The following is a 27248-nucleotide window of genomic DNA, read 5'->3' as shown; positions in this document are numbered from 1 at the left end:
TGACCCCCCCTCCAGAGGTCACCATCTGCTCCCGTGTTATGTGACACCTGCGCGCAAACCAATGGCAATTCAGTGCCAGTTGTATGTAGCTATTCAAGTGTTTTTCAGGCAGTTGCAGCGCCCATTTACAATCGGTGATTTGCTGATGGTGAGCGAACAACATTGACAAGGTAATGTGTCTGTGAATTAGAAGCCATCGTGTACATACTCATTACAAAATAATCTCAACAGTGATTATATGGAAAGATTAGTCAACCCAATATGCATGTCAACCACCTGCTTGGCACAACCAATAAATGTATATATAACGTATATAATATTGGAACATTGCACACTATTATGATTAAATCCATCATTTAAGCAGCTAACAATATTAAAGAGGAATATTCCACAGATACCATACTGTTGGACATACTATTGTCTACGATTTAAGCTCGACTCATCAGAGTAAACGTGCACCATGCCACCATAATGTAATCATAGTTGTCCTATGTGTAGGCTGAAACGCAGCCACAGTAATGTGGCATTTCTGCCATTGACTAAAGACTACCAAAGGAGATGAGTACCGCAACTCAAGCTCATCTTAGCAGGGACACAATTCGACATCTGACTTGACACTGAAAGGACGTAATACAATACAAAAATGATTTCACAATGGTTGCCCAGGAACTCCCCATCCCTTGTGTTTCATCACAACTTTCTGCACCATTGCATCAACAATGGGGGCAGAGCTGTGTTCAGGAATGCCGCCCCCCCCCCCCTCCCCGCTGCCCCGCCGCCCACTCACCTGCGAGTTGGCCTTGCGCTGGTACTTCCGACGAAGCTGCAGCTCTGCAAGGCTGGCGGCACCGAGGGGCGGGAAGGCGGTGTAGGCCAGCTGCGGGAAAAATGCCAGCTGCTCCAACCCCGTGGGGTACTGTGCCAGCTCGGCGCCGCGGCCTGAATGAAGGGGCGGCGGCGGCACCAGGCCCGCGTGCGGCTGGAACGCGCCCACCGGAGGGAAGGCTGAGAAGAGAGGACGGTGGAGCGGGGGCTTCGCGCCGTACATCATCGGCATGCCGAAAAGGGGCTTCAGAACGTCGGCCATCGCGTCCGAGCGGTGGCCGTCCATGGCCTCTTCTTCGTTGTAGCCTTCGCTCTCGTTTCCCAGTTCTTTCTTGAGGAACGCAAGGTTCAGCGGCTCGTCCTGGTTGGTGTATGGCGACGAGGAGTCGCTGTTAAGATCTAAGCTCGTGAAGTTCTCACGATCCTCTCGTCTCCGCTTCTTGGCCTGCTTTCGTGCCATCTGCAGCTTGGGCAGGGAGAGATCGAGAGGCTCCGCTTGGGACTTTGCCACGTTGTCCTCAGAGGACGATGATGACCCATTCGAGTTGGAGCGTAGATTCCCGTCCGGAGTGTGCGAGTGGCCGTTTGGAGTGTGAGCATCCCCGTTAGAGTCACGCGCGAAACTCGCTGCAGACAGGTTCAGGGGGAACAGCGAGCGCCCGCTTCCGGGACAGAGCTCGTGGTTCACCCTGGACGGGAGGTTAAAGCGTGCGGGCTTGATTGCCTGCCTGGGGGGGCTCCTCATGTTTGACTCGTTTGTAGCTGCCGGGGGTGGGCCCCTGGGAGAGGCTTTCTGCACGGGGTGACAATCGCCATTGCTGGATGATGCCAAGTCCCCCATAGCCTGAGAGATCGGTGCTGGATCAGGAATGTGGTAAAAGCTCGGCTTTTCATGGCAGCGGCTCATGAAGTTGACGGGAGAAGGAACGAGCATGGAGAATTTCGTCAGCATCTCAGCCGTCATGGGCTCGCCGACGTTCCGCGCGCGGTAAGCCTCCCTTAGAAACGCCATACGTTCGGCCGCCCCCTCTGGCATCAGGGAATGTAGAGAGACCTTGTCCTGCGTGGTCATGGCTGGGTCAGCACTGCTCGTGGGGATGCCTGGATAAGTGCTGGCTGCCTCGTTACAAACCCTGGGCTCTGGGCGCACCAGCACGGCCTTGATTTCTTCGTTCATTTTGCACATATAGCGCTCATGCTGGTGCAAGGGGATGGGGCCAGGGAAGCCCTGCCCACAGAACTGGCATCGGAACATGCCGGTGGCAGTGGGGGTGGCAGCTGAGTGAAAACTCTCCGGGCTAAAGTCCTGCTGATGCATAAACTTTTGGCCATTCATCGCTAACATCTTGGGATCCATTGTGCCGCCATACTCGCGGAGGTGCTGGCTCAGAGTTTGCGCCGTGTAGGCCATCTGCTCCCGCCCGCTCGGGTCCCTGCCAAGTCCCTGTAGACAAGCCTTGGCCTCATTTACTTTCTCCAGCGTGTAGTCGATTATGCTCATGGCCGTGCCATTACGAGCGAGAAACGGGGGGATGGTCACGCCTGGCAGCGAGATCGGAGGGCACTTTGGCGTGTTCGTTGTCATCTGGGGCTCCTCGATGTCCGGCTCCATTTTCACTCCAAATGGTTGGGGCAGAGGGCGGCTCGCCTCTTCCCGAACGGGACTGCAGTCCTTGAGTCGTGTAACTGTGTTATCGACAATCTGCAGGACCTTCTTCACCTCACTGAGGCTGGTTCCTTCAGCTGGCTCACAGAGCACTGCCTGTGGGGTCTCTGCCATGCCTTCGCTGCCGGAGCGGTAATGAACCAAGTTCTGCAGAATGGCTTCCTCCCGGCCACTCAGCACCCCGGCCATTCCATCTCTGTGGAATAGGTGCTGGAAGTTGCTGTGGCCTGGAGAACTCAGATGCAGTGCTCCACCACCATTGCCGTTCATACCGACCGGCGATGCGGAGATTGTCGTCCGAAATTTGGAGAAGAAATCGCAGGCCGTGAGCGGCTCGCTCTTCACGCACACGGCCTCTGGGAGAGATGGCAGGGCCAGACCTGGGCGCTCAGGAGAAAGCCTGCCGCTCGCCTGCAACTTCTGCCTGAGCTGGCTGAGGGCCTGGCTGTCGGGTGAGGTGGGTGAGCGGGTGGAGGGAGAAGTACCGGCCCTGGGACCTCCCCGGGACCTGCCTCCACCAGCTCCTGCCCCACCAGGTGGTGGCTGCCCAATACACTTCTTACTGCTGATGTGGGAGCTGTAGGAGCCAGAGTGAGAGAAGCGCTTCTTGCAGTTTGGACACTCGTATGGCTTCTCACCTGCCAGACGCAGTACAGCACAAGCACACAGCGAGCATTCAACGATGTCATGCCGTCTGGCATCAGCTTATTGTCTCCACATTTAATTTGCAAAGGTGTGTGCCTATCCATGCAAGATTCAGCACCTATTGAAATATGCCTGCATTGAAATGTGATCCCAGAGAATGCATTTAGTTAACCAACTTTCAAGAATACAACAATGTATTTTGCACCACTAAGTGTGAAAATCAACTCTATATTTAATCTTAACTATAGTGTATATTATAGATTACTTTTCCCACTCTGGGAAAGGCCTTTTGCTATATTATTCGTATGCTTATAGAGCTTGTATATAGGCTTTAGTGGTTGAATATGTATTACACTTAATTCCATCAGAAAAAATGCAAAACTACCAGTATTTACAGCTGCGATTATCAAGGATTATCCTCTGCCAAACTTTTTTTTACCCAGTCAAATCCTCCCGAGATTAATTATGTATTTTGTAGGGGATAACCTGAATAACCTTGGTTATATTTAGAAGCGTGTTCATTTTCTACATTTACATTAAGAACATGCTTATACCATGTAGATGAAATATCTGCTTTAAATACGATCTTTCAAACGGTAACATTTAGTTTAAAAAGTTGAGCATTGTGTTTAGCGAATGGGATAAAAAGTGAATGGCTTCTTGAATAGATTATTCTCGGTGTCAAATAAATTACATCCCTGTGGAAGTCACAATAACCGCAACCTTTTAATGATGGAATTCAATATTTTACGAATATGCTAATGTGGAAATAAAATGCATTTTTCCTTTAGGTATTACCACTATGGATCCTGAGGTGCTCCTTCAGGTGGTGCTTGTACTTAAAGGCCTTGCCACACTCGCCACACTTGAACTTGCGGTGTCCTGCATTCTGAGCGCCCACGTCCTGCGGAGTGAAATAAACTAAGTGACTGAGCAAAAGTCAAATCTGTAGATAATGACAACACAATTTGAGAGGGAAACGTATGAACAAAATTATAAACACGTGCACTAACAACCAACAATTAACAGGGAATGGATTAAAAACAAATATATACTATATATACTTTAAATTGTGTGCAGAAATTAACAACCTTATTTCATGACAGTTGAATGCAATAAACCAATAATAACCAGTGAAAGCACTGCAAATAAGCTAAACTCCAGTTACTCGGGGATGGGGGGGACAGTTATCTGCTTTAAAATGTCCCACATTACGCTTGTAACGTAACTACCAAACCAAGTCCCTCACTTATCCCGGAAAGCCTTCCTTGAATCTCACGATTCTTTTGCAGGAAGGTTCCACTTAAATATATTAACACATTTCCTGAACGATATAAATATAAAATAAAACAGAGTGCCCAAGTTCGGTTGAAGCACAGTGTATTAGTTGTGCTCCCTGGCAGGAGGAGACCAGGCAGGTGCAAAAGGAAACAGCTGAAGGAAGATGTCTTTGGCTGGAGGGGGTGCAATTGGCAGGGGGTGATGGGGCCGGTAAACCCTTCTTCAGAGCTACATGTATGGTCAAGGGTCACCCTCGAGGTGGAACGCTGCCTTGAGGTTCCTCTCCACTTTTAGTAATGGGCCTTACCAAATATGGCGCCACCTGGCCCCGACAGCTCTCTCTCTCTGTGAGTTGCACCGTGCTACTACAGACGTGTACGGTACAGCCAGGGTTGTGGGTCATCAATAAAGAAGCCCATTAACCCCTCCGGCGGGAGTGAGGGGGGGGCTAAAACATAAGCACCACTTAGTGGGAATTCAACTGTAGTTGGCTTATGGAGACCTGCTATTGGAATATCAAATATCCACCAACGTCTCAGGGACCCTCAATGGAGATGAGCACCACCCCGATTGTTCATTACAGTAGCAAGACTCTGTTGGCTATGGCTTAGCTTTTTACATACAACCTTTGCTGACGGGACCAGGGCCATTCAACTCACTCCCAAATGAGAACGTTGTTTTAAAATGAGGATAAATACGTGATTCAAATCCAGGATCTCAACAGCGCCCGCTCGATGCTCTAGGGCACGCATAACATTAACTTCAGTCTCCACAGCCACTCAGCCAGTTCTCTTTAATGTAATCGTCTAAGGTGTACACTACTCTTCTGAGCTGTGGTCGGTGTGCTTTAATTACGGTGTTTAGTTTGTTGTCCCTCCCCCTCACCTCTGATTAGCACGGTTGGCGATGTAGGGTGAAAAATAATTTCAATATTACATGCTGGTGTCTGTCGCCTCTCAGTGGGGAAAGTTGCCGAATTTGGTAAAAGCAACTCATTTAGTTTGGTCATCGGCATATCATTAGAGGACAACTATTATATGTCCTCTTATTCACCCAAAGGCTTAAATGCTGGATCTCAATCATGCCGCCTCACTGCCCTGACGTCGTGCGGTGAACCATGGGGCCCAAATGCCTCTTTTAGTTTTTTATTTGACAATTCACTTTAAAAAGTACCGCGAGGGCATTGTCATGCTTCTTGGGCCCCAAGACCGTGATCCAGCCGAGTACATAGAGGTCAACCAGCAACCATGAGGTCAAAAACAACGTGGATTGTTGGTTGTGAACGTGGCGAAGAACAGGTGGATAATTAAATGCCAGAATCGGGTGTAATGGGGATTGGCAGAATGTTCAAGGTCAAGATTAAGGGGTCATTGTGGCCAATGATGTTGTGATAAACTCACCATCTCTCTCTCTCTCTCTCTTGCTTCTGCTAGATTTTACAGCTGTTGTACTGTTGACACCCAACCTCCAGGGTATTCTCTCAGAGTAATAATACATTCGCATCTACAATCCTTTGTCCATCCACCGGTGGATGAAGGCGTTGCCATGCTGCGTCGGCCATGGGAGTTGTCTGACTGCACTTCACTCTAGTCAGTGGAGGTCGAACGGCTATGGGTGTCGGGGGATAGTTCATGTGCCACTGAAAACTTGTATTGCCCACGGCGGGGGATTCAGACTCAGGGTGCACGGTGCAGTACACTGACCATTGCAACACCACTTCACAACGTTCTCACATTGTCCCAACGGATAATATTTGCTTAGTCATTGCGATTTATTTGGAGGCAGCACAGTAGGTGAAGCAGTGGAGCTTCCAAGTGTGAACACGCGAGTTCAAATTTTGGCCAAAGTCAATGAACTCATTTCTAGATTTGAAGCTTGAACTCATCATCATCATTACATTAACGCCACCTGCTGAAGCACACCACTTGGTAATATGTCAACAGTGCTTAGTGGATACATTTGTTCTTGGCCATAACAATAGGGAATTCTACAGCTGAGGCTGGATCACTGAGAGTGAATAGTACCATCCTTTGCTCTTTGGAGCTTTGGAGCACTTTGGTAGTTTTCTTAGTCATATCACGAGTTTTTTTTTTCTTTCTATAAGTTGATCTTAATCTTAATTGGATTATGTCAGCAGGGCCCCTCCAGATGGGGCATAACAGCCGGCGCCATCCAAGACGAGGAGACGATCTGGACGAGGCCGATTGACAGGGCGAGTGTGTCCAGGTTTGTGGAGTGAGCATGGCAGGTGTGGCATGATTGACAGCTCAGATGTAATTCACACTCCCCCCCCCTGCCCGCCCCCTCCCCTGGCAACACCTGATGCGGCCTTTGTGGAAACTCCATGCTGACTCATTTGGCTATTTTTGTCTACGTTCAGTTCAACCCATTTGTTATCACAATTCGAATGGGAATGAGTGTTTGCACTGAAGTAAAAAAAAAGTGCTGTAGGCATTTTTAAAAATAAAATAAAAATGAAATACTCGTCTTCGGGCTGCCTGCAAAGCTATTTTAACTGTAAGAAATGTCTCACACGTACGTTGATTCCCTATGTAAGGACTTTTACAGTAAGTCCCGCATGAGTTGGCAATGGTGTTTTTTTCATGTAAACTCAAGCTCTCCCTGCCAATGAATGGATGTTGAACTTCTTTCGCACCTTACGTAGCCAACCGTGTGAATCGGAGGTGCCGGACATAAAGTGGCATTCATCCCTGTTGTTAGCCATAAGGCCGGTGTGAATATCCCACATTCTCACAGCGAGAAGCAAAGGATTTTGTGCTGGATGTAAACACAGTTGCGTGACACAGCACCGCCATAGCAGGTATATGCATGTGTGCTCCAATGTGCTGACATTTATAGCGTGCCGTTTCAAATGTTGATCTCATTGCAGTGTTTTTGGAATTGTAAAGTTTCAAGAGTTAGGTTTTCTTCATTGCTCCAGTACATGTTACGTGACGTCGTAGATTTGAAAAAGTAAACTGCACCATATTGAAATTGCCTATGAATGTCGATGGACTAATTTTCAAAAATGGCTCCTTCAGTTTAATGAATCGTTCACAAAACATCATCATTCCATCCACTGCCAATTGGGTTTCGTGTAAATTTTGTATTCAATAATAACAGCTCATTATTTACCTATCGAAGCTTCAACCGCGTCCCTCGAACGCTTTACAACTCACGAGCCTGCTAGAGATGTTTGGTCAGTTCCAGGCGTTGTCTGTTGCATTTGAGAAGAAACTGGATTGTCCAGATAAAACCCATGCGCATGAATAGATAACACTAGAAACATCTGCACAGATAGGTCAGCAACCTTTTTGCTCTGCTACCAAAGGGTGGTCCCCCTGTAGCACGGAAGATTATTCTCATGCACATAATGAAATTTGCGCAACCCGCGAATCGTGCCTTAGCAGCGTTTGGATCGTACGTCACAGCTACAAAGCGACAGCTTGCTTGACAATAGTGATATCATCTCAGCGATTAAGGCCACGCAAAAACATAGCGCTTGTTATGTTAAGTGGAACATCGTTCCAGCTGCTGCTAGCTGGAATGGCAAGAACTCGAAAGAAATCCTAAGCACACCACTGCAGGTTATGGGATTATTAAACACGTAACGTTCATCGCGAAATGCGGTGTTTCAATTCCGCAAACACGGGCACAGGCGTGCTGACATGTATGTGCAGGACAGCATGAACACACAGTTGGTATGAGGACAGTAAAGGCTGTATTTTTAAACCCTAGTGCAGCTGCTGGGACTTCCCAGTGGGGTGACAGCTGGTCTCTCTGGGGGAAGAGGCCATGAACAAAGATCGCGTTTGTTCCCAACATAATCTGATTCAGTGACGCAACTTCCCACCAAACCCTTACCCCCTCCCCATCCCACCCACAGCTCAATATCGCACTGCCAAATGCCCCCCATATCCATGGGCCACCTGTCATCGACAAAAAGCGCCTCCACTGCCTGGACAGGGAGCGCTCGGATAATGGCAACACGTAAACAACTGCACTGGAATTACCAATTTTAAGTTGCCGTGAAATGCTCTTAGCGTCTCTTGCTCAAAATGACATCTATTGTATTACTGGTGCATACGGTTTACGCACCGTGTTTGCAAAAACCATGGGAAAAAAAATCCTACGCATTGCATTTGACGTGCGTCGCACGGCATTACTGCCGCTGTAGCTGTCCACAGTGCGCTTGTGGTCTTACCACAAAGCAGGCGATGAGAGCCTGCGTGGACATTAGCGCAGGAGGCCCGTGGCACATGCAGGAGCACACAAGCGTGCATGCAGAAGGCACACAACGCTCTCTCACAGAGGACGTGGTCAGCCAATCACAACCACACCTACCTCTCATCCGATGATCTGGGCATAGCCTCACACAGCTGAGGGACGGTCTCATTGGATGCTTGATTACCATCTCACCTGGTCAATTATTACAGCCTCGCTTGCCGAATGATTACCTTCTTATCCGGTGAGTGATTTGGCCCTCACCTGCTGAATGATTACTGTCTCACCTGGAGAGTGATTACCATCTCACCTCTTGGGTTGCGGTCCAACCTGGTCAGTGATTTCAGTCCCACCTGGTGAGCAATTACAGCTTAACCTAGTGTGTAATTGTAGCCTCCCTCGGTAAGTAATTATAGCCTAGCATGGTGAGCAAATACAACCTCACCTGGTGAGTGATTACCATCACACCTGGTCAGTGATCACGACTCACCTGAAAAGTGATACCATTCTCACCTGGTGAGCGGGTTTACTGCCTCACCTGGTGATAGTGAATACACCCTAACCTGGTCAGAACAATTTCATCCTCACCTGGTGAGTGGGATTACAGCAACACCTGATGAACAGTACAAAAGCCTCACCCTGTGAGAGTGATTATCACGGCCTCACCCCGGTGAGATCAGCAATCACAGCCTCACATGTTGAGATCAAAGATGACGGCCTCACCCGTGTGAGATCAGAAATCACGGCCTCACCCAGCGAGATCAGAAATCACGGCCTCACATGGTGAGATCAGAGATCACGGCCTCACCCGGCGAGATCAGAAATCACGGCCTCACATGGTGAGATCAGAGATCACGGCCTCACCCGTGTGAGATCAGAGATCACGGCCTCACCCGGCGAGATCAGAAATCACGGCCTCACATGGTGAGATCAGAGATCACGGCCTCACCCGTGTGAGATCAGAGATCACGGCCTCACCCGGGTGAGATCAGAGATAACAGCCTCACCTGCTGACGCGCGTGCGTGCTCGTGTGCCGGTCGAGTTGGGCGCGCGTGGCGAACGCCGAGCCTGGGCAGAGCGGGCACACGAGGGGGGCGTCGCCCTCCGCACGCCCCTCGTGCCGGTAGCGGATGTGCTCCTTGAGCGACGTGAGGCGCTTGTAGCCGCGGTCGCAGTACGGGCAGGCGAGCAGCTGCGAGAAGGCGTCCGGCGCGCTGGCCACGTGCGCATCTGGGGGGTGGGGGGGCGATGGGGCCACTCGCGTGAGCTCGCTTCCCCCCGTGTTTGGCGGCTGCTTGTGGAGAGAATGCCCCCCCCCCGCCCACCCGCTATTGCAATGGGGAATTTACATTACGCTGGCTCTCTCGGAGATCGGTTGCCTCCCGATGCTCGTTTCAGCAGATCTACGCTGTCACCAAGTCTGGGTAGCAATGGCAGCAGGTGGTTTATAGGTGAACCCAGTCAGGTGACCCCTCCACCCCCCCCCCCCCCAATATGTTCTGATCCCTGAAAAAGCTGCCCGCCTTTTAGAGGCTTCTCAAATAATGTGCCGTTAATCAACCCATTAAAAAAATCACGTTACGAAGTGAACAATCAACATGTATTTACACAGTCGAGTGGCCGCAGCCTGCAGACAGATAAAGGAGTTATGTGGTCTGCATGCCACTCCCCCCACCCCCCTCTGCATAGCTGACCGTCGACCTCACACCACCGCGAAGGCAACCTCCCACCATGCTGTGGGTGACAGCAGTTTCTGGGACAGCGACTCTTGCGACCTGCACCTCGCTCAATGTCGCTCACTTCCTTCCGGAGCCACTGAGCGGTCCGCGTTGAGTCTACCCAGCATGTGGCCGTATCGGCTACTGCCACTGTGGTTGCTGGTGGTGCTCGTGCCCGTGCGTGCGTGCGTGCGTGCCCGTGCGTGCGTGCGTGCCCGTGCGTGCGTGCCCGTGCGTGCGTGCGCGTGCTCTGGCTCTCTGGGTACCGTTTTCTGCCGGTCCCTCGTGCTCGGGTGTGCCCTGGTGCAGCGCCGGGTCCTCCGGAGCCTCCGGGTAAATCACGGCCGTGTCGCTGCGCCGCAGGAACTCGGCGATGCTGCCCACCTGCCCGTCTCCCTCCGCGCACTTCTTCTGCCTCGCAAAGTAGTTGTCGAATTCCGACGGATGGTTGGCGCTTGTCACTGTGACATGTAAAGAGCGGGCGTGAGATGGACGGGCGCGCGCGTGGTTTGTGAGGCTGCGCTGCCACGCCTCTGGAACCATCAACGCCTGTCGGTCGACATGCGTTGCTATCCCGGCTCGGCATAGCATGCAAACAATGTGAGATCAGCACGAAGCGTCGCTGGACGTAACTCTCTCAAGTGATGCATCCTTATTAAGTAATAAAGACTTCATTTTTGCATAGCCCTTCTCACTCTTGATACCAACATGTCAACAGACCTCTATGTGCCTTTGGTTCGGGCCGTGTTGAATTTAGCGCCTGGCTCGGTCTGTCGGTGCATTTTTTTTCTTCGCAGCAGCAGCAGCAACAGCAGCCACCGATACGCGGGCGCGCCACAGACAATCAACATCACGAACGCTCAAAGCCTAACACCTGTTTTTCTTCTTAAGGGGAGGGGAGTAAAAGGGATCGGCGACTGAAACCTCAACCCTACCCTTCCTGCCACGTGTCCTCCCAACGCTAAATTCAACCACCTGGCCTCGGCCCCTTTGGGGCGCCAACGGGCGTTGTAACGCAGCTTCGCAGCGGCTTTTAATAGACACATTTTCTGGAAGGAACTCTGCTCGGTCGCTCCGATAGCAGGTGCTCTGCCGCAAGAGAGGACCCTCACGGCTACGCGCGCACGTGTGCTCTGGGGCGGGGTTATTTTTACCGCGTGCTCGTTACACGATTGCGACACGCAACGTTCGGCGCTGCCCCCTCCCAAAACAAAGCTGCGCCTGCACGTTTAAATCGTGGGGCAGCGTGCACCGCAAATCGAGTGACGACCGCCTCAAGAGTAACCCGCCCGTTACATTTTGCAAACTAAGCAAGTTGGTATCTCGTTGGGTGGGGCTGTTGGCAAAGCGTACCCTCTCACGGCCACAAACATTCGCAACATCGTGAGTTCACATCCCAGCAGGAGGTCAAACTTGGTTCATCAAGTGAGTACCACTTTTGTGGGAAGTCAATCGTGGTGGTTCTAAGAATGAGCATGTCCCTGCCTCGGTAATGTGGAATTTCCACCCCTGGTTACAAGCCACCTCGAAACGTGTTTAATTGAGGGAGATGCCATGACTTTAACGATATTAACTTTTAAGTGTTTGCTATGATTCATACGGATACTTGCCAGTGAAGTAAATAATTAGTTTTTAAATCAATGTGAAAAAAAGCTCAAAGTGTTGGCAACTATGCAATATTTACATCATGTGCAATCTGGGCTTTCCAGAGTAAAACAGAAACTTTTTTTCCCAGCTTAAAATCAGAATGAAAGAGGATGCTACATGTTAATGTTTGGAGAAGAACAAAGAACCACTTCGAAGGACTTACTATTAGTGATTTCTCTATTGAGCTTAAGTATGGCTTCAGGCCCCATGGTGACTCTCTCCTCTCTCAAGCCATCTGCAAGCACACAAACACACAGACATACACACGCACATTTGTTGTAAAAAAAAACAGTATGAGGCGAAAAACAATAATTTCTGATAGCTTTTACAAAAGGAAGTAAAAGTGTATGTGTTCGTTTTCTTGCCACCTAAAAGTAAACATTGTCATTAATTGCGTATAAACATCTGCTAGTGTGTAATTTGCCAACGTTCAAGGAAAGTGGATTTGCAAGGAAACATCATTTTCCGTGGTTTTCACACCTGATGATGATTGCTTGTGTTGCAGTACGAAACGTCGTGGTGACTTTACCGAAAGAACCAAGAATATTGGTGAAAAGGTTTAGTTCACTACACTATGAACCAGGCACACTGAGCTAAATTCTTGGTTATGGCTAACATGAGTGGGACGTGACATCCAAACCTGTACTAGGCCTCTCAGTTCAACAACAGATACTATTTATATTAAAAAAAAAACCTTCCCATTACAGAATTGGTGTGGGGAAACTTTCATCCAGCAGTAGATTGACAAAAGAGCTGAAAATTAGTAATATTATTTACCATGGTATTGAATGCATCTGCCATGTGTTGAAACCACCTATTTTTCCTGTGGTAAGTGTGAGTACACTCAGGGTTACTCGTTCCTCTATCGTTTGCTCTGTGACTTTTTTAGTGTGTCGCTTTATGAGTAGGTGTTGGGAGCGAGGCCAATGCAAGGCTCCTGGTTCAGAGAAAGCTGGTATGGTTAAATAGGTTATAGGGAAGTGTGTTATTAGAAGGGTTTAATTATCACACAATTACACTTGTGGCTTTGGAAGTGGTTTCAAAGAGTTTCTAATGCTCTCCTAACTATATATATAAAGCAATATGACAGTCCCAAGACTCATTTTCAGAAGGGTCCTACTTTTGAGTGTTTAGGTTTTGTTTAACCAGGTCATATTTCAAGAGACCAAGATAGTCCATCTCATTTGCAAGAATGACCTGCTTTATGTATTTGACCAATTCACCAATGGGTGTTTTGCATGTGAGAGTAAACCGGTGTGTCCATGATACACCTACTCATATAAGTGATACCACCAACAAAAAATTAACAGGTCCCACTCTACTTGCTGTACTGCTACATATGCCCACATTGTATCCCTGCTGGTGGCTCACACAATGAAGTCTCTACGCAGTCCACCAAACAAACCTTCATAATTCTGGATTACAAGTGTGCGTCACCAAATCTGGTGGCCTGAACACTGGGGCGAGTGATCGTCGGGTGATGGGCTTTGCTCTGTGCATATTTTATTGACGCCCTTAACAGAGGATGTGTTTAGTGTCTATCTGCCCTGCACACAACTGCACACAGCTTGTAAAGCTGTTGTCATGGATAGCACAACAGCATTCAATCAATATTTCTTGTGATAATACAATAAACCTTTCAATCATCACGTAACTGTGGCTAACTCTAACCCAACTCAACCCGATCTTCAGAAACTTCCATAGTTTCCATAGTTTCTGAAGATCAAGATACATAAAAACGAACAAAAGTGCCTCCTATATTTGCCAGGCCCAAAGTAAATCTTGCTGACGGTTTTATAAAAGCCAGTTAACTTCTCCAATTGAGTCTGCAGAGACAACGGTCAGATACATATTTATAAACACGCTACTTCTCTCGCTCTCCCACTTGCGTTATTATCACAGCGGGCACAAAATCAGTGTTTGAGAGCAATTAGAATTCTCGATGATCTCCAACCAAGACGGTTTTGATTAGACACAAATGTGATTAACAAATATTTTTTTGTCGTGTGCACTCATGTATGCCACTTGGAGCCAAGCCTTGCATCGTAATTGAAAATCCACATACGGTTTTCCAATATATTTTGTGCCACTCAACGACAACAGTAACATTTCTCCTCAGGAAGATGAGAGGACAACCCCCCCCCCCCCCCCCACAGTGCTAGAAAAACGTAGCGTTCGCTGCGTGTGTCCCCCCATTCACACACGCTCACGAGAACACTGGGATGAAGTTCTAAGGTTCTGGCCCATCTGCACTTTCAAGTATACTTCCCGGGGGCATTGGAAACATTCGTTGTGCAGAAGCACCGCAAACAATCGTGGCTCCAGTAGAGGCCAGAGGTTGACGAAGAACCTCCGAGTCCCGCACACGTGCAGTCCCGCACCTCCGATTAGCAAGGTTTGGCCACGTAGTTCGACATGCATGCATGTCGAGGAGCGCCCTCAAGGCCACAGAGCACGAGCCTGAAAACTTGTGCAAATGCAGCCAGAAGGAGTGACATCGTTTCCTGCTGCACCACAGGCTAGCTGCACGCACAACACGGAGTGGCCAGATAGATAGACTTGTACGCTTATAATTGAAATCCATTGAACAAAACCGATGATAAGCTGCAAAAGGAAAGTCTGTGTTGGTTGTTGCCACAATTGTTAATGACCTGAATGAAAGTCGCGTACAAGGTTTTTTTTTTTCGGAACAAAAGACAATAATTGTTGGAGGAACACAACAGGGAATTACAACAGTGCTGTCTGTATATATGGCAATTATTGAAAGTGGACTGGGATCAAAATAATACAAATAAAGAGGTAAGCGACAGTAGATTCGTCTATTATTTGGAGATTTAACAATACAATCAGCATAGTGATAACGTAATAATGGAATGTTTCCAATCAGGGCATGTTATCGTCCACTGACGTGTGGATGGAAGACATGAGACAATTACAAGTAAAATGTAACACAAGATGATAAGTATGGTCAGATGCATTTTGGGAAGATCGTTGAGAGACAGACAAAGGAAAAAACGCATCGGAGAACAAACGCAAAAACAGAGACATCACAGTGGCTGGAAAGACAGCACACATCACTGGAAGGCTTTTAAAGGTTGATGGATGAGACTGGTGGCAGAATGGCAGTCAGGGGAGTGATCATTCTGCAGAGGATGAGCACCTTGGAGATAGAGCGGTAAGATTAGTTCATATCTATGGGGGAGACCCTCTCTGTCAGTATCAAGATGATGATGATAAAATGAATAGACTTTAGCCTTTCCGGTAGGTGCTAAGATGTTCAAACGCCAAATAGACACCTATCACAAGGCAACAAGTATGCATTAAACACACACGATTGTGGTAAAATATGCTTGTACATTTTTTTAAAATCAGATTAATTCATGTGTGGGAGCTATATATGTAGATTGTGGCATCGCTGGACCATAGCAAGAGTCAATCGCATGGGGAGGCCTTTTCCAGCAGTTGCTAAAACAAGGCTGCTGATGGTGATCTGGCTGATATCATCCACATTGCTACACCAATAATGTAGCGTTATCATTGCAAACAGTCAAAGTGCCCCCTGTTCAAAACTGCATGAGAGCAGTGCTCATTTCTGTCAGTTCCACATTTTTATGGATGGTACCATTCTTTCCAAAGAAACAAACCATATTGCATTCCCCCAAAGAAGTACAGGAGTTATTTTATCTAGCCCAGAGGGAGGAATAGGCTGAGCAAACTCCAACTATGATTTGAACTCACAACCTTGATTCTCACCACAGTGCCACTCAGCTGGATTGTATAATTAGGAGGCAGCCCATGGCATGAGTCAGGTATGTGCCACTAAAAAGGATTATTTGAATTCTGTTACTAGTCTCCTAGCCCCTCCATGTGAAAGGAAGACTAATTCACCCAACCACCACTGCAGAACAAAAGGGGCATTTTGAGAACGATGAGGAATCCTCAAAATAATTAATCCCTGGCATGAGACAGACCCGTGGGGTTACGGCCCGTGTTTCACGTTGCGCGTGCGTCGCGAGTGCATGCAATTCCCTGCGGGCAGCGCAGTTGTGTAGATGCTTCTGATTTTATGTGACGTCCCTTCCACAAAGCGCCCGTCAAGTTCTCAAGCACCTGCTCGCCGTACCATGGGGCTGAGCACAAAGGTACAGCGACCGCTTAATCCACGACTGTCTCCGTTTATAATGTCACCAGTTATTTACCCACGTAAGACTAACTAGGCCAGTTTAACACGTAGGCTTTCGCGACCAATATCATCCATAACACAGGTGTTTTGGGCTAGATCGCGTAAATACAAATGCGTCGTTAAACCCGCCACCACCCGACACAGCCAATTAGTAAGGTTTGTCACGTAAGCAGAACATGCCAATTCGTTACTAGTACCGGTGTGTTAGAGAGCAAATCCACAACGTTTACAATTAACTAAGCCTTAAGACGTTTTCAGGAGGGTCCTGCATTTGAATATTTGGCCGATACCATTTGTGAGTGTTTGGTATGTGATTCGAGACTCGGTGCGTCTAATCTTGGATAAAAAAAAACCCTTGAAATTCCCACATTGCAAGCATGCTATCCTCTACGCTTTTTGGCAAATGTTTATTTTTTTTGTTCCATTTTCTATGCCATCGCCCATGTTTCGAATCCACATGCCATAGAAGGTGTACGCTGGGAATCGCACTGAAAGACAGAATCAATCAATAAATCCAAGATTTGTAACGCTCCATATTTAGCAAAGAGCTTGAGACAGAAGCACGGATGTCACAGAGATAAGAGGAGTTCAAGTTAGAGGCATCATGTTGAATGTTCATGAAAGTAAGTCGGCTTGCACAGGGCTGCACCTCACTTGAAGTGATGATGGTCAGTGGTCGAGACTAACGACAGAGTTGCATCCAAAACAATAAACAAACCCAAGAGGTGTCCACGGAAGAGACGGAGTAATGAGATACGCTCGGGGGGGGGGGGAGCGCGGGAGGGAGGAGATGAGTATTATGTCACGTGCTTGAGAAATGGCAATTAATTCGGGAGGCCTTCATCTGGCAGTGGATATATCATGGCTGATAACGATTCCCACCTTGTAAAAGAGTTGAAGGGAAAGATGTCAAGAGGTGCAGGGGGAGATCTTATCATCGGAAGCATTGCAACACACAGCTCGAAATCCACTCGGGTTCGGTCAGTGTGCCAGCGTACGTTTCCCATGGTGTTCACATTGATTAGGAAAGTGCTAATTGAATGAATGGTTGTTTTCCATGTAAGTCACAGGAAGTGCGTTGGAGAGAGTCAACAGGGGCTCTCTGAAAACCTGCAAAGCGTACATGTTCACATTTACTGCATGAACAGGAACCGCAATTTCACGGCCGTTTGAAATCTGCGGAAGAGCCAACTTCCCTAATTAAAGTCGCACTTCTCCGTGGGTGTGAAAATGGTGCAACAAAACACTGTATACATTCATCTGAAAATCACTTATTGCATTTATAGCTTTTTTTCATCTGATGATCAGCAGTAGACCTCAGCTTTTTGTGTCATTTGGAAAAATGGATAAGGCCCGTAACTACCAAATGTCCATAAATGATATCATAGTGCATATATACAGAACACGTACAGCTGAGCAAGCTGAGTTGGTACAGCTGTTGACTCTCATCGTACCCATAACAAGGCCAACTCAGCCCATCATCTCCCAAGGGTCAGTTAAATCACCACCACCTGGGTGCGCACATTGGTGAGAAATCAGCAGTGACACGCTCATGAGATTGGTTCTTGGCATATGAATATGGAATTTTCACAACCGTCTCGATATAAAAATAGAAAAAAAATCAGCACAAACTGTTTGTGAACATATCACATTTGAAGTCTGTCCTTGCCAAGAAGAATTGTAACAAAAAAAAATCACGGGGCCAGATTAAAGTAACATTTTAGTTTCACACTTTTTCCCAATTCCGACGAAAGGTAGTAATCCTGCGAAGGTGAATCGATCACTTTAATTTACAAGTTTTTGGACAGATTAACCTCATGGAAAGTCTCATTCCCTCATTCTGCGACGAAACCTCAGCCAATTATTTTCTGGGTGAGTGTGTGTGTGGGGGGGGGGTGAGTCGGGGCCACGTGTGTTCACGTCAGAATGTTCGCCCTTCCGATGTACTGAACAGAACAATCAAGATCCGTCCGTCCGTCTCTCTCTCACACACAGACACAGACGCCAGCGAGCATGAGAGCTGCTCCGCCTTCCGCTGAGAATTATAGCACACATCCAAATATGGTTTAGGCCTATGTGACAACAACGACGGTGGTCATGAATACGATGTTGAAGATGATGACAGCAATAATCATGATGATGATGAGGATAATGATGTTGGATGACAGTGACAATGATGATGACGTTGCTGATGGTGGGCCGCCAATCGCCAATGCACCAAACCTTTACCAAAGAACCGCTGTTATCCCTTCAAAAGTTGGTGAAACAAACTGCCGAAATAGCCATGTAAAGATAGCCAAGCACACAGTGCCTTAAAGTTGGTGAGCAACACAGCAGTTCTCATCTTTATGTCATTGAAAATTAATCAAATATTGTCGTTAAAGTGTCTCCCTGCTTAATTCAGCAAAGGCACGGTGCTTTTTCCCGATTGACAGAAATGAATGAAGCAAGGAGTTAAAATGGTAAATTGTAATGGAGAGGGACGGTCTCCATAGCAAAACCATGTTAGGTGACTCGTACCTATTGCTTGAACTAATTCATTAATGAGACACCTCCTGTTGACCGTCCATAAACACTGCAATCGCTTTTGAATCATTGTGTTGATGTCCCATTGACCCTCTGACTAGGGTTTGAACTTTGCAACGTTTCCCAATTTGCGAGGTGGAGCACCGAGCCACAAAGGACACACTTGGATGGTTAATAAGCGATCAGAACGGAGCCATTAATTTGCACTGATCATTCAGGTACGTGGGGGCTTCTGAGGATTTATTTTCACCCGGGTCAATCTTTCACTCTGGAGAGTAGCCGCAATGCCGTCACAGACGTTCCACACAGCCCTCATCATACGAGCACTCGAGTAGTCATCACCGCCCACGCGGCTATCTTCAAACCTAATTAGTCCGCAGCCAGCGCTTCCTGCAAAACGAATGGGTTTTCCCCAGAAAACAGCGAACATTTGTGAACGATATATATATACGCTTGCTGACAAAAACGAAAAATAAACAACAAAAAAAGCTGACAGTAAGGGGTTCTTGTTGTTATCTTGTGCTGCCCCTGGTGCTTGAGAAGTCAAGCCCCATTCTATCTCCTCTCCCACAGCTTCCTTCCTTGCGTGGTGATGAACCAGCCACCCCTCGCTGCTCGCTCTGCAGCCGTGTGCTGCGCCGCCTCTGACACGATACTTCTGCAATGCCAAGGCACAGTGTGGCCGTTGCATCTACAGGCCATTGTGCAATGATGCCCAAGACACTTGAGAGCAGTGTCTAACGAAGCGAAAAAGGTGACGAATTGGTGCGACATCACCAATAACGTCAAAATGGAGTGTGGAAAAGTTTGTGCTGTAGGTAATTTTTTTTTTTTACCTGAGTGGTGATTGGGGGTTCAAACCAACACAATATATGTTGGTTGTTTTTTTTATATATATTCTTTGGGTCTTTCAGTAAAGTCACGTAGATACTTTCAAAGAAAATGACAAAAAAATACAAAAAACTACGGTTTTTTTTGTGTTGCGATCGAAACGTCGTAGTTTTTTTGTTGTTTTTGTTATTTTCTTTGAACCTATCTACGTGACTTTACCGAAAGACCCAAAGAATATGAATTCCTGCAGTCACGAAAGATTTAAGTCATGGTTGTTTTTTTCTTTTGTATTCAAGATAAATGTGTTCACTGAGATGATGTAAATGTCTTCCTTCTCAAATGAGGGAGGGTGAGCATATTAATTACAAGAGAATGCTCCACAACAATACATTATGATTATGTTTTACAACACATTTTTAATTGTTATGTTGAACAGGGCCTTATCATGTAAATGACACCTGGCAACCTGGGAGTATTTAGCACAGGGGCGGAGCCAGGGGGGTTGACAGGGGTCACATTCTGCGTGTAAGTGTACGACACTCGGTCTGGCGGACTCCGTGCAATTGCATTGTCAGAGTGTGTCGCCAACCGATGGCGTCTAGTTCAACAGCCTGACTCTCTAAATCATTCTTGAAATTAACATTTGTTGAATGTCACCCAGGCCTGAAATCCTGACTCGGCCCCTGATTTAGCAAGACTGACTCCGCTGATGAAATTCAATAGATATGAACCAGTCGAGCATGTCCTTGTTTTAACAAATACCTATTGGACGATGAACAACGAACGTTCCATGTTTATGTCAAGAGACAAACTGAGGTCAGTTTATTAATTTTATTATTCAAAATTAAAGAGATACCTTGGAGCATAAGAAGGTATTGAGTTCCTGATATAAGGTGAAAAAGTTTTAAAAGGGAAATAACATGAAAGTATACGCTCCTATCTTGACAAATAATGTAGTATTAGATCTCGAATCCGTGAGTATTTTTTACCTACTTTGATATGCTAAATATTTTGCATACCTTGAAAGGTTTTACTGCCGTGCAATTGCAATTTCCCTCTGTTGACCTCGGTTAGTATTTGAATGCGAGGCCTGTTTTCGTTCTGTTCGCTAGGCCTGTACTGGCTTCACTTATCCGATGCAGAGCGCCGCTTGTGAAAGAGAGTTTATGGGCCTCGGTGGGTTCTCGCCTGGTGAAGAATGTTGGTGGTGGTGATGATGATGATGATACAACGCTGTTATTTTTCGCGAAAATGTAGGCAAAGAATATGGTTGATTAGTTGAACGAACAGCTGCTCATCAATGAGTAAAATGTAAACGCAGAAACAACAAATGGCCTTCGTGGAGAATTCGTATTGGTGTGTCGAATCCATAGACAACAAAAGTCTTAAGAAAATAAACTCTCTCATGCTTAAAGCTTACAAGGTTGTTCAGCTGTCAGCTTTTATTCCCAAAATATGTCAGTGTGGATAATTTGCAGCGTTGATAAAAGCAGTCACAGGGTCTGTCCATGTTAACTTCACAGCAGACAAACCATGCTATGGTAACAACAGCCTGAAATGTAACTCAATGATGACAGAGTTCAAACTCAGGCAGCCCAAAAAACTGACTGGCGTGAATAACTGGCATGCACCATCCCAGCAGCCCAGCAGCATGTCCTCACATCATCTAATGCAATCTTTCACAGGATTTACCTGCAGCGATGCGACGCTTACCGAGCGAGTGTTGGAAGTTTTCTACCCGCTTGATATTTTGCGATCGTTCCTGCGTTGCTCATTGGATCAGAGGATCATTTCCTGTGTGCTCCCGGCTGTTTGGAATTCCCTACTTCCAGTGACCTGCACCGTTGACTTCACATTTCGTCCCCTTCTCCTGCACTGATGACTGATGTCTCCCCGATCTAATGTCTTCTTTGCTCTTCACACTACACTATGACTGTCTTCACCTCCTTGCTGTATGTATATTGAACTTCTTTCGTAAAGTACGTAGCCAACGATGCTACTCAAAGGATTCGGTCACATAAACCCAGCCCTCTGCTCTGTCTGTCCTTTCACCGCTGCTTGTATCTTCAAATGTGGATTAAATATCAACATTTCAACTATAAACTATTTTCATTTGACCAGATAAGGCCCACTGAGCTAAGAAGCGACCTGGCCACACATTTATATTTAAACAAAGTGGCTTATCACGTGGAAATTTACACCAACCAAATACTCTAAAGGCATGTTTATTCTAAATGTGGAGGCAAAAACCGGAGGACCCAGAGAAAAGTCCACGTGACCACGGGGAGAGAGACACGCAAACTCCAAATATCCAGGCGTTAGGGTCGGGATCGAACTCACAAGCTCCTGCGTACCAGGCGAGGGAGTTAACATCTCGCCACTGTGCCACCCCATAGTAACTGCTTAACCATAAAAAGTTAACGTGCATATGGGAGAGTTTGGGAATAACATGTTACATGCATTACTGTATTTAGATTACTAAAGCCAGTTTTGTGTAATCCTAAATGATTACCTGACTATTTTCAGTATGTAACCAGATTAAGTATGCTGAGAATTGGCTGGCGGATTCCTTTAATGATTACTTTAATTACAAGTTGTCTAAGTGATTTCACAACTGCACAAGTGAAACGGTCAAGTCAGCAACGTGGCTTAATGTAATGAAAGCAGCAGCCGATCCGCACGTATGACACTACAAAACCTCACGATTGTAGCAAAGTGCCGCTATCATTGAGCTTGAGTCAACCTGTTATCTTGAATTAAGTTATTATTACCGTACAGTACTGTATACCGCTTTACAAGTACAAAAACAGGGATGATGTTACTTCCCAAACCCAGTTGGTGACAGGTCGACTCAGCAATGCTAACGTGGGAATGGCAGGCCGAGTCGGTGTGCGTGATTAGTAAGGCAAGCCGGTGCACTCCCCAGTGGTCGTGGAAACGCAGCGACAGAACTGGCATTGGTGGGGCAACACGGAGTGGCACGGAAGCCTCGGCGCTTGCATGGGACTCCTCTCTCGCCGAGGCTCCCAGACGTGGGGAGTAGCCACTTCTCAAAAGTCTCCACCTCCGTCACTTAATATCAGCAACATTCACATTGCAGATGAAGGCAGTCGAGGGCATCTCGAGATATGCTCACAAAACGTAGGTGCGGTGTAAATAAAAAATTATATTGCAATGTAGTACGCCTTTTGGCGTCCTCTGGTCTAACACCGTTTTGAGACGAGGCTCAAAAGAAAGCTGTCTCTGGTGTGGACCAATCAGTTTCAAAGACAATGCATCATATTATCAGAGTACGTTTTTTGTTTGCACTCTGACCACAAGTATTGTGGTTAATGCACACATGATTCCTTGTCAAAGGTTTCAGTCTGGTGTCTTAACATCTTAACACCTGTTTTGTTGCCAGAAAAAAGGGGGAAACCTATTATCATATATTGCAATGTATTTACATAACTACCGCCTGTCACTGCAAATAAAGAAACGTAAAAGTTGAAACGAGCTGGCACATTGGAACCCGCTGTGGGGTGTCTAGTAATGAAGGATTCACGAAATGTGTATGCTGGTTGGTATGTTTATCATACGTACGAGCATGTGCGTGTGGACGTGTAAATTGTTGTGGTTATTTCTTAAAGCTCGCATTATAATTTCATGTCAGAAACAACAACAGTCGTTTCTTTTTCCCCAGCCTGGTTAGCCAAGGTAAAGGTGGTAATACTTGGTCGTAAAAAGCCATGCCCACTCTTATAAACACACCTCACGTCACACTGTGAACAATGACACAGAGTAATCCTATTTGCGTTGAATTAAACAGTGAAGCAATGTGTACAGGTATTCATTATCAGCACAGACACTCTAAGAGGCTTATTGTTTGTGGTAATAACTTAATGACAAATACTGCCACATAATAACAGGAGGGTAATACTTTGGGCAGCGACCCATTATTCAGAACGAATAATGTCAGCTACAACATTGCAAATGACGGAGTTAGGGGGAAAAAAAACATGTGAGTGTGGTGCTTTTAAAAGTATTGTGGAAATTGCAACTGATTGTAATTCCCGGATCGTTGCAATGAGAACAAACCGTGGACGCAAAGGGTCATGCAAACCTATAGGACTACTCTGGCAGCATGGGTTACCACTGGTTTTTGTTTGTCAACAGAGCATCTTTCTAAACTCCAGGTCAGTGTCCATAGATTGTATGAGGGATTGCAAAGGTGTAATCAAGCGTACATAGTGATTTAATCACGGTCTGGACGTATTTGCTCTGTGACAAGAAGTTATATAATTAAGCCACTAAATATTGCCCAGACCACGGAGGAACTTGGAATGAGGATATATTGGTTTGTATGCAGTGGCATAGGATTTTTGAAATTTAAAAAAGGCGATAAACTGAAAGTCTTTAAGGCTAGACCAGCGATTATGCCATACTTGTTAACAGGCTATGTGAAAGATGAAACTCAATACCTCATTTTGACTCATTTATATCTCAAAATCAGAAGTTTATTCCCCAAGTAAAGCCCTCTGAGCTCTATAGTGCAACTGGCCAGCAGACAATAAAAGTGGTGCTGTTATTGCGACTCCCACTCATGATTGAAGGAATTCAAGTGTATCCCAGTAAACCCAGCCAATCATCATCAATGTCGAGTCAATAAAATTGTTACTACTTTGTGGGAATTTTTTTTCGGAGACTGACGACGTCACTGCTGCCTCAGCGTTTTCCGTTCTCACTACCCCACGATTATTTTAGCAGGGAGAACAACATTGACTCCGTACGTGTACAAACGCTCGTTCCTGTATTCAATATACCTTAACTTTTGGTGATATGTCTTTCATCACAAGTGTTTATTTAATTCAGATGCAATTGGTGAGATAATATTGCTGCAAGGAGAAAAATAAAACAAAACACAAATGGGTTTCTTTCCCATTCATGGACAAAACATCAACATAGAGGTACAAAATAATAATACATCAACGTGTGTTTAAAACTTGTGAAGGTTTACGTGAAAAAAGAGACGATTTATGCGCAGCGGGAATTTACCAAACAGAGCATATTTAACAATACATCATTAACACTTAAGTTACAACTCTTTTGAGGTCTTTTTTCACCCTGCGGTTTTTTTGTCACTTATAATAACATTCCCATGCCTTCAGTGGTGGAGCCAGGGCAAGGATTTAGGAGTAGAGTGGCTGTTTCTGCAGGGAGGGCTGCTAGCCCCTCACGGCTGTCGAATGCTTGTTCCCGTGTGCCCATGCTCAGCGGGGAGTCTCTCTCCATCCCCCCCACTCCTAAGCGCTTGCTCAAAAGGATATTTTCAAATTGCCAAAAAAATACATTATCAAAAAAACACACCAGGGATTTCGAGCAGCGGCGAGTGTGCTCAGCGCGTGCAGCTGTGCGGACGGCTGCACCCCGACGCAAACTGTGGGGCAGTGACGGCCACGCACCGTGATGTGGAAAACGTTCGTGCCGGGGCCCAGCACTGCTGACCCCCCTCCCACACCCCCTGTTCTGGGGCAGTCGCTCACGAAAAGTCGAGGCCTATTGTTGAACCAAATCGCCATCGGTATTCACAGATTCGAACGAGCGCGTGCGCGTGTGTGTGTGTGGTGGACTCAGCCTCATAATGAGTACCTGGAGCGGTGTGTGTGTAAAAACATTGCCACTGGGGAGACAAAGGCGGCCGGGTATGGTACTGGCCACCCACATTCGGGTGGGCGTGGTGCGTGCGCGCGTGTGGGCGTGGTGCGTACGCGCGTGTGTGTACGCGTGTGTGTGTGTACGCGTGTGTACGTGTGTGTACGTGTGTGTGTACGTGTGTGTGTGTGCGTACGTGTGTGTGTACGTGTGTGTGCGTGTGCGTACGCGTGTGTGTGTGCGTACGCGCCGGCGGGGAGCAGTGCGCAGCGGTTGATGAGCTGCACCGTGAATCCGGCGACCCGAGTTCGAGTCACCGCTCACGGGCCACCAACACCAGTGACGATTATCTGAACCGGTCGTCGGCCTCCCCTAGGTTGACTCAGCCTCAAATGAGTACCTGGTGCGGTGTGTAAACATCACTACTCGGGAGACAAAGGCGACCAGGCGCGGTGTTGGCCACACATCGCCTCGTGTCCCGTGCCGGCCTTCATTAGGTGCTACTCGATAACAGCACTTGCGCCAACAGTCTGCTAAGACTATATGGGGGATTTTGCCTTTTGTGTGTGTGTGTTTTTGATCCATTGGTGGCCATGAGCAATTGGTAGCCGATCCGCAGTTCTCTGGTAGAGGCAAGTATTTCTCTCTACGGAAGAAATGCGAAATTTGTGAGTTGTGGACAGGTGGGCAGACAGAGGAAGGTGATTTACTTGAAAGTTTAGCAACGTGGGACGTGAATGAGGAAGCAAAGAGCTGCATCCGGCAGATTATTGATATTACTCCCGCACGTGGCGAAACGATGGGGAAGTAATACAGCAAGTCAACAGACAGGTAGAAGAGGGTGAGATTCTTCAGGAGAGCAGCAGGGGCAAAGGGAGCGCAAGACGATCGCGGCAGACACGACCGGATCGTAAACGTGACAGGTGGCTTTTGAAGTTGCTACTTGTACCCTCGTTCATTCATCACGCATGGTCAGCGAAGGACCGTTGGCCAAACGTGTAACCCACTTGCGACACCTTTGTCACACTCTATTCCCTTTCTTCATCGGTACCCAGGAGTACGCTCAAAAGACTTATTTCCAAAAGAGAAAAGAAAGTCGGAACTGAGTGGCAGCAAATAGGAACATTTTAGAGCAACCAAGAGAAACAACAGCAGCGTACAGGCACAAAAAAATGGGAAACTTACAGATATGGATGGACAGAGCATACGGGACAGGAGGTTGACGAGGTGGGGTTGGGCTGGGAGAGGTGGGGCAACCGTGGCCGGTTGCCAGGTCTATATTTACCACGTGGAATGTACGAGCAGGCGTTGCGCCGTGCCCCCGTCTGAGACGCGGGGCGTGACCACAACAGACACATACCCCCAGCGGAGCAACCTGGCATGGTGCGGTGCTGCTGCGTTTATCTCAAACAGACAGCTTAGCAAGCAGGCAGACAGACAGGCAGGCTGATCGGCAGGCAGACAAACAGGCAGACAGACAGACAGGCTGACAGACGGAGTGATGGATGAACCTATGCATAGATGGACAAACACACGGACAAATGAACTGTTGACGTTGAAAAATCGATGAACAGACTTGTGCATCCAAGCTTCTGTGTGAAACTTTATGAGTGCAGTGGGTTTATTGGCACCCAATTAGGTGATTAGGGTCATATCCAAAAATCAGATGTTTGACTCCACTGATTCAGTGGGATTGGATTTTAATTATTGAGCAATAATTGTTTTGCAATATATAGACGTGATGTAACAACAGCTAATTATATACGTTTTTGTTGTTATTTATATAATATGTAGGGGGTTTTTTTGTATCTAACAAAGCCTCCCTGATTTTGAAAACTCTTTTCTTTTGGAGGGTCATGCATTAAAATAGTGTATTGCATGTGGGAGGAAAACTCAAGTACCAACAAAAAACCCACCACGCATATGAAGGGATATTAGAAGATGGAACAACAATGCAATTTGGCTTCATATTGCCATCAAAATGAAACCGCATCTCAAGACGCTGAACAATAATGGGTTCACGAACCCACCAGTATACTTCGAGCTATTTCCCAGCACGCAGCCCTGGAG

At 46.9% G+C, this 27248-nt stretch overlaps 1 protein-coding gene across 1 annotated transcript in view; it reads right to left on the bottom strand.

Moving 5' to 3' along the window:
- Positions 1-27248, bottom strand: part of ZEB2 (zinc finger E-box binding homeobox 2) — a 121476-nt gene that overhangs the window by 12069 nt on the left and 82159 nt on the right. The window contains exons 3-7 of the mRNA XM_032946396.2: positions 12171-12242; positions 10627-10821; positions 9649-9872; positions 3935-4040; positions 788-3129 (exon numbers count right to left, since the gene is read on the bottom strand). Of these exons, the coding sequence (XP_032802287.1) occupies positions 788-3129; positions 3935-4040; positions 9649-9872; positions 10627-10821; positions 12171-12242 (2939 nt within the window). The remainder of the gene's footprint in view (positions 1-787; positions 3130-3934; positions 4041-9648; positions 9873-10626; positions 10822-12170; positions 12243-27248) is intronic.

Source organism: Petromyzon marinus, chromosome 4, assembly GCF_048934315.1.
Source record: "Petromyzon marinus isolate PM22_M1 ecotype Great Lakes invasive population chromosome 4, UKy_Petmar_22M1.pri1.0, whole genome shotgun sequence".
NCBI classification, from domain to species: domain Eukaryota; kingdom Metazoa; phylum Chordata; class Hyperoartia; order Petromyzontiformes; family Petromyzontidae; genus Petromyzon; species Petromyzon marinus.
Note: the sequence above shows the minus strand (reverse complement) of the source record. Positions and strands in the feature narration are given on the sequence as shown.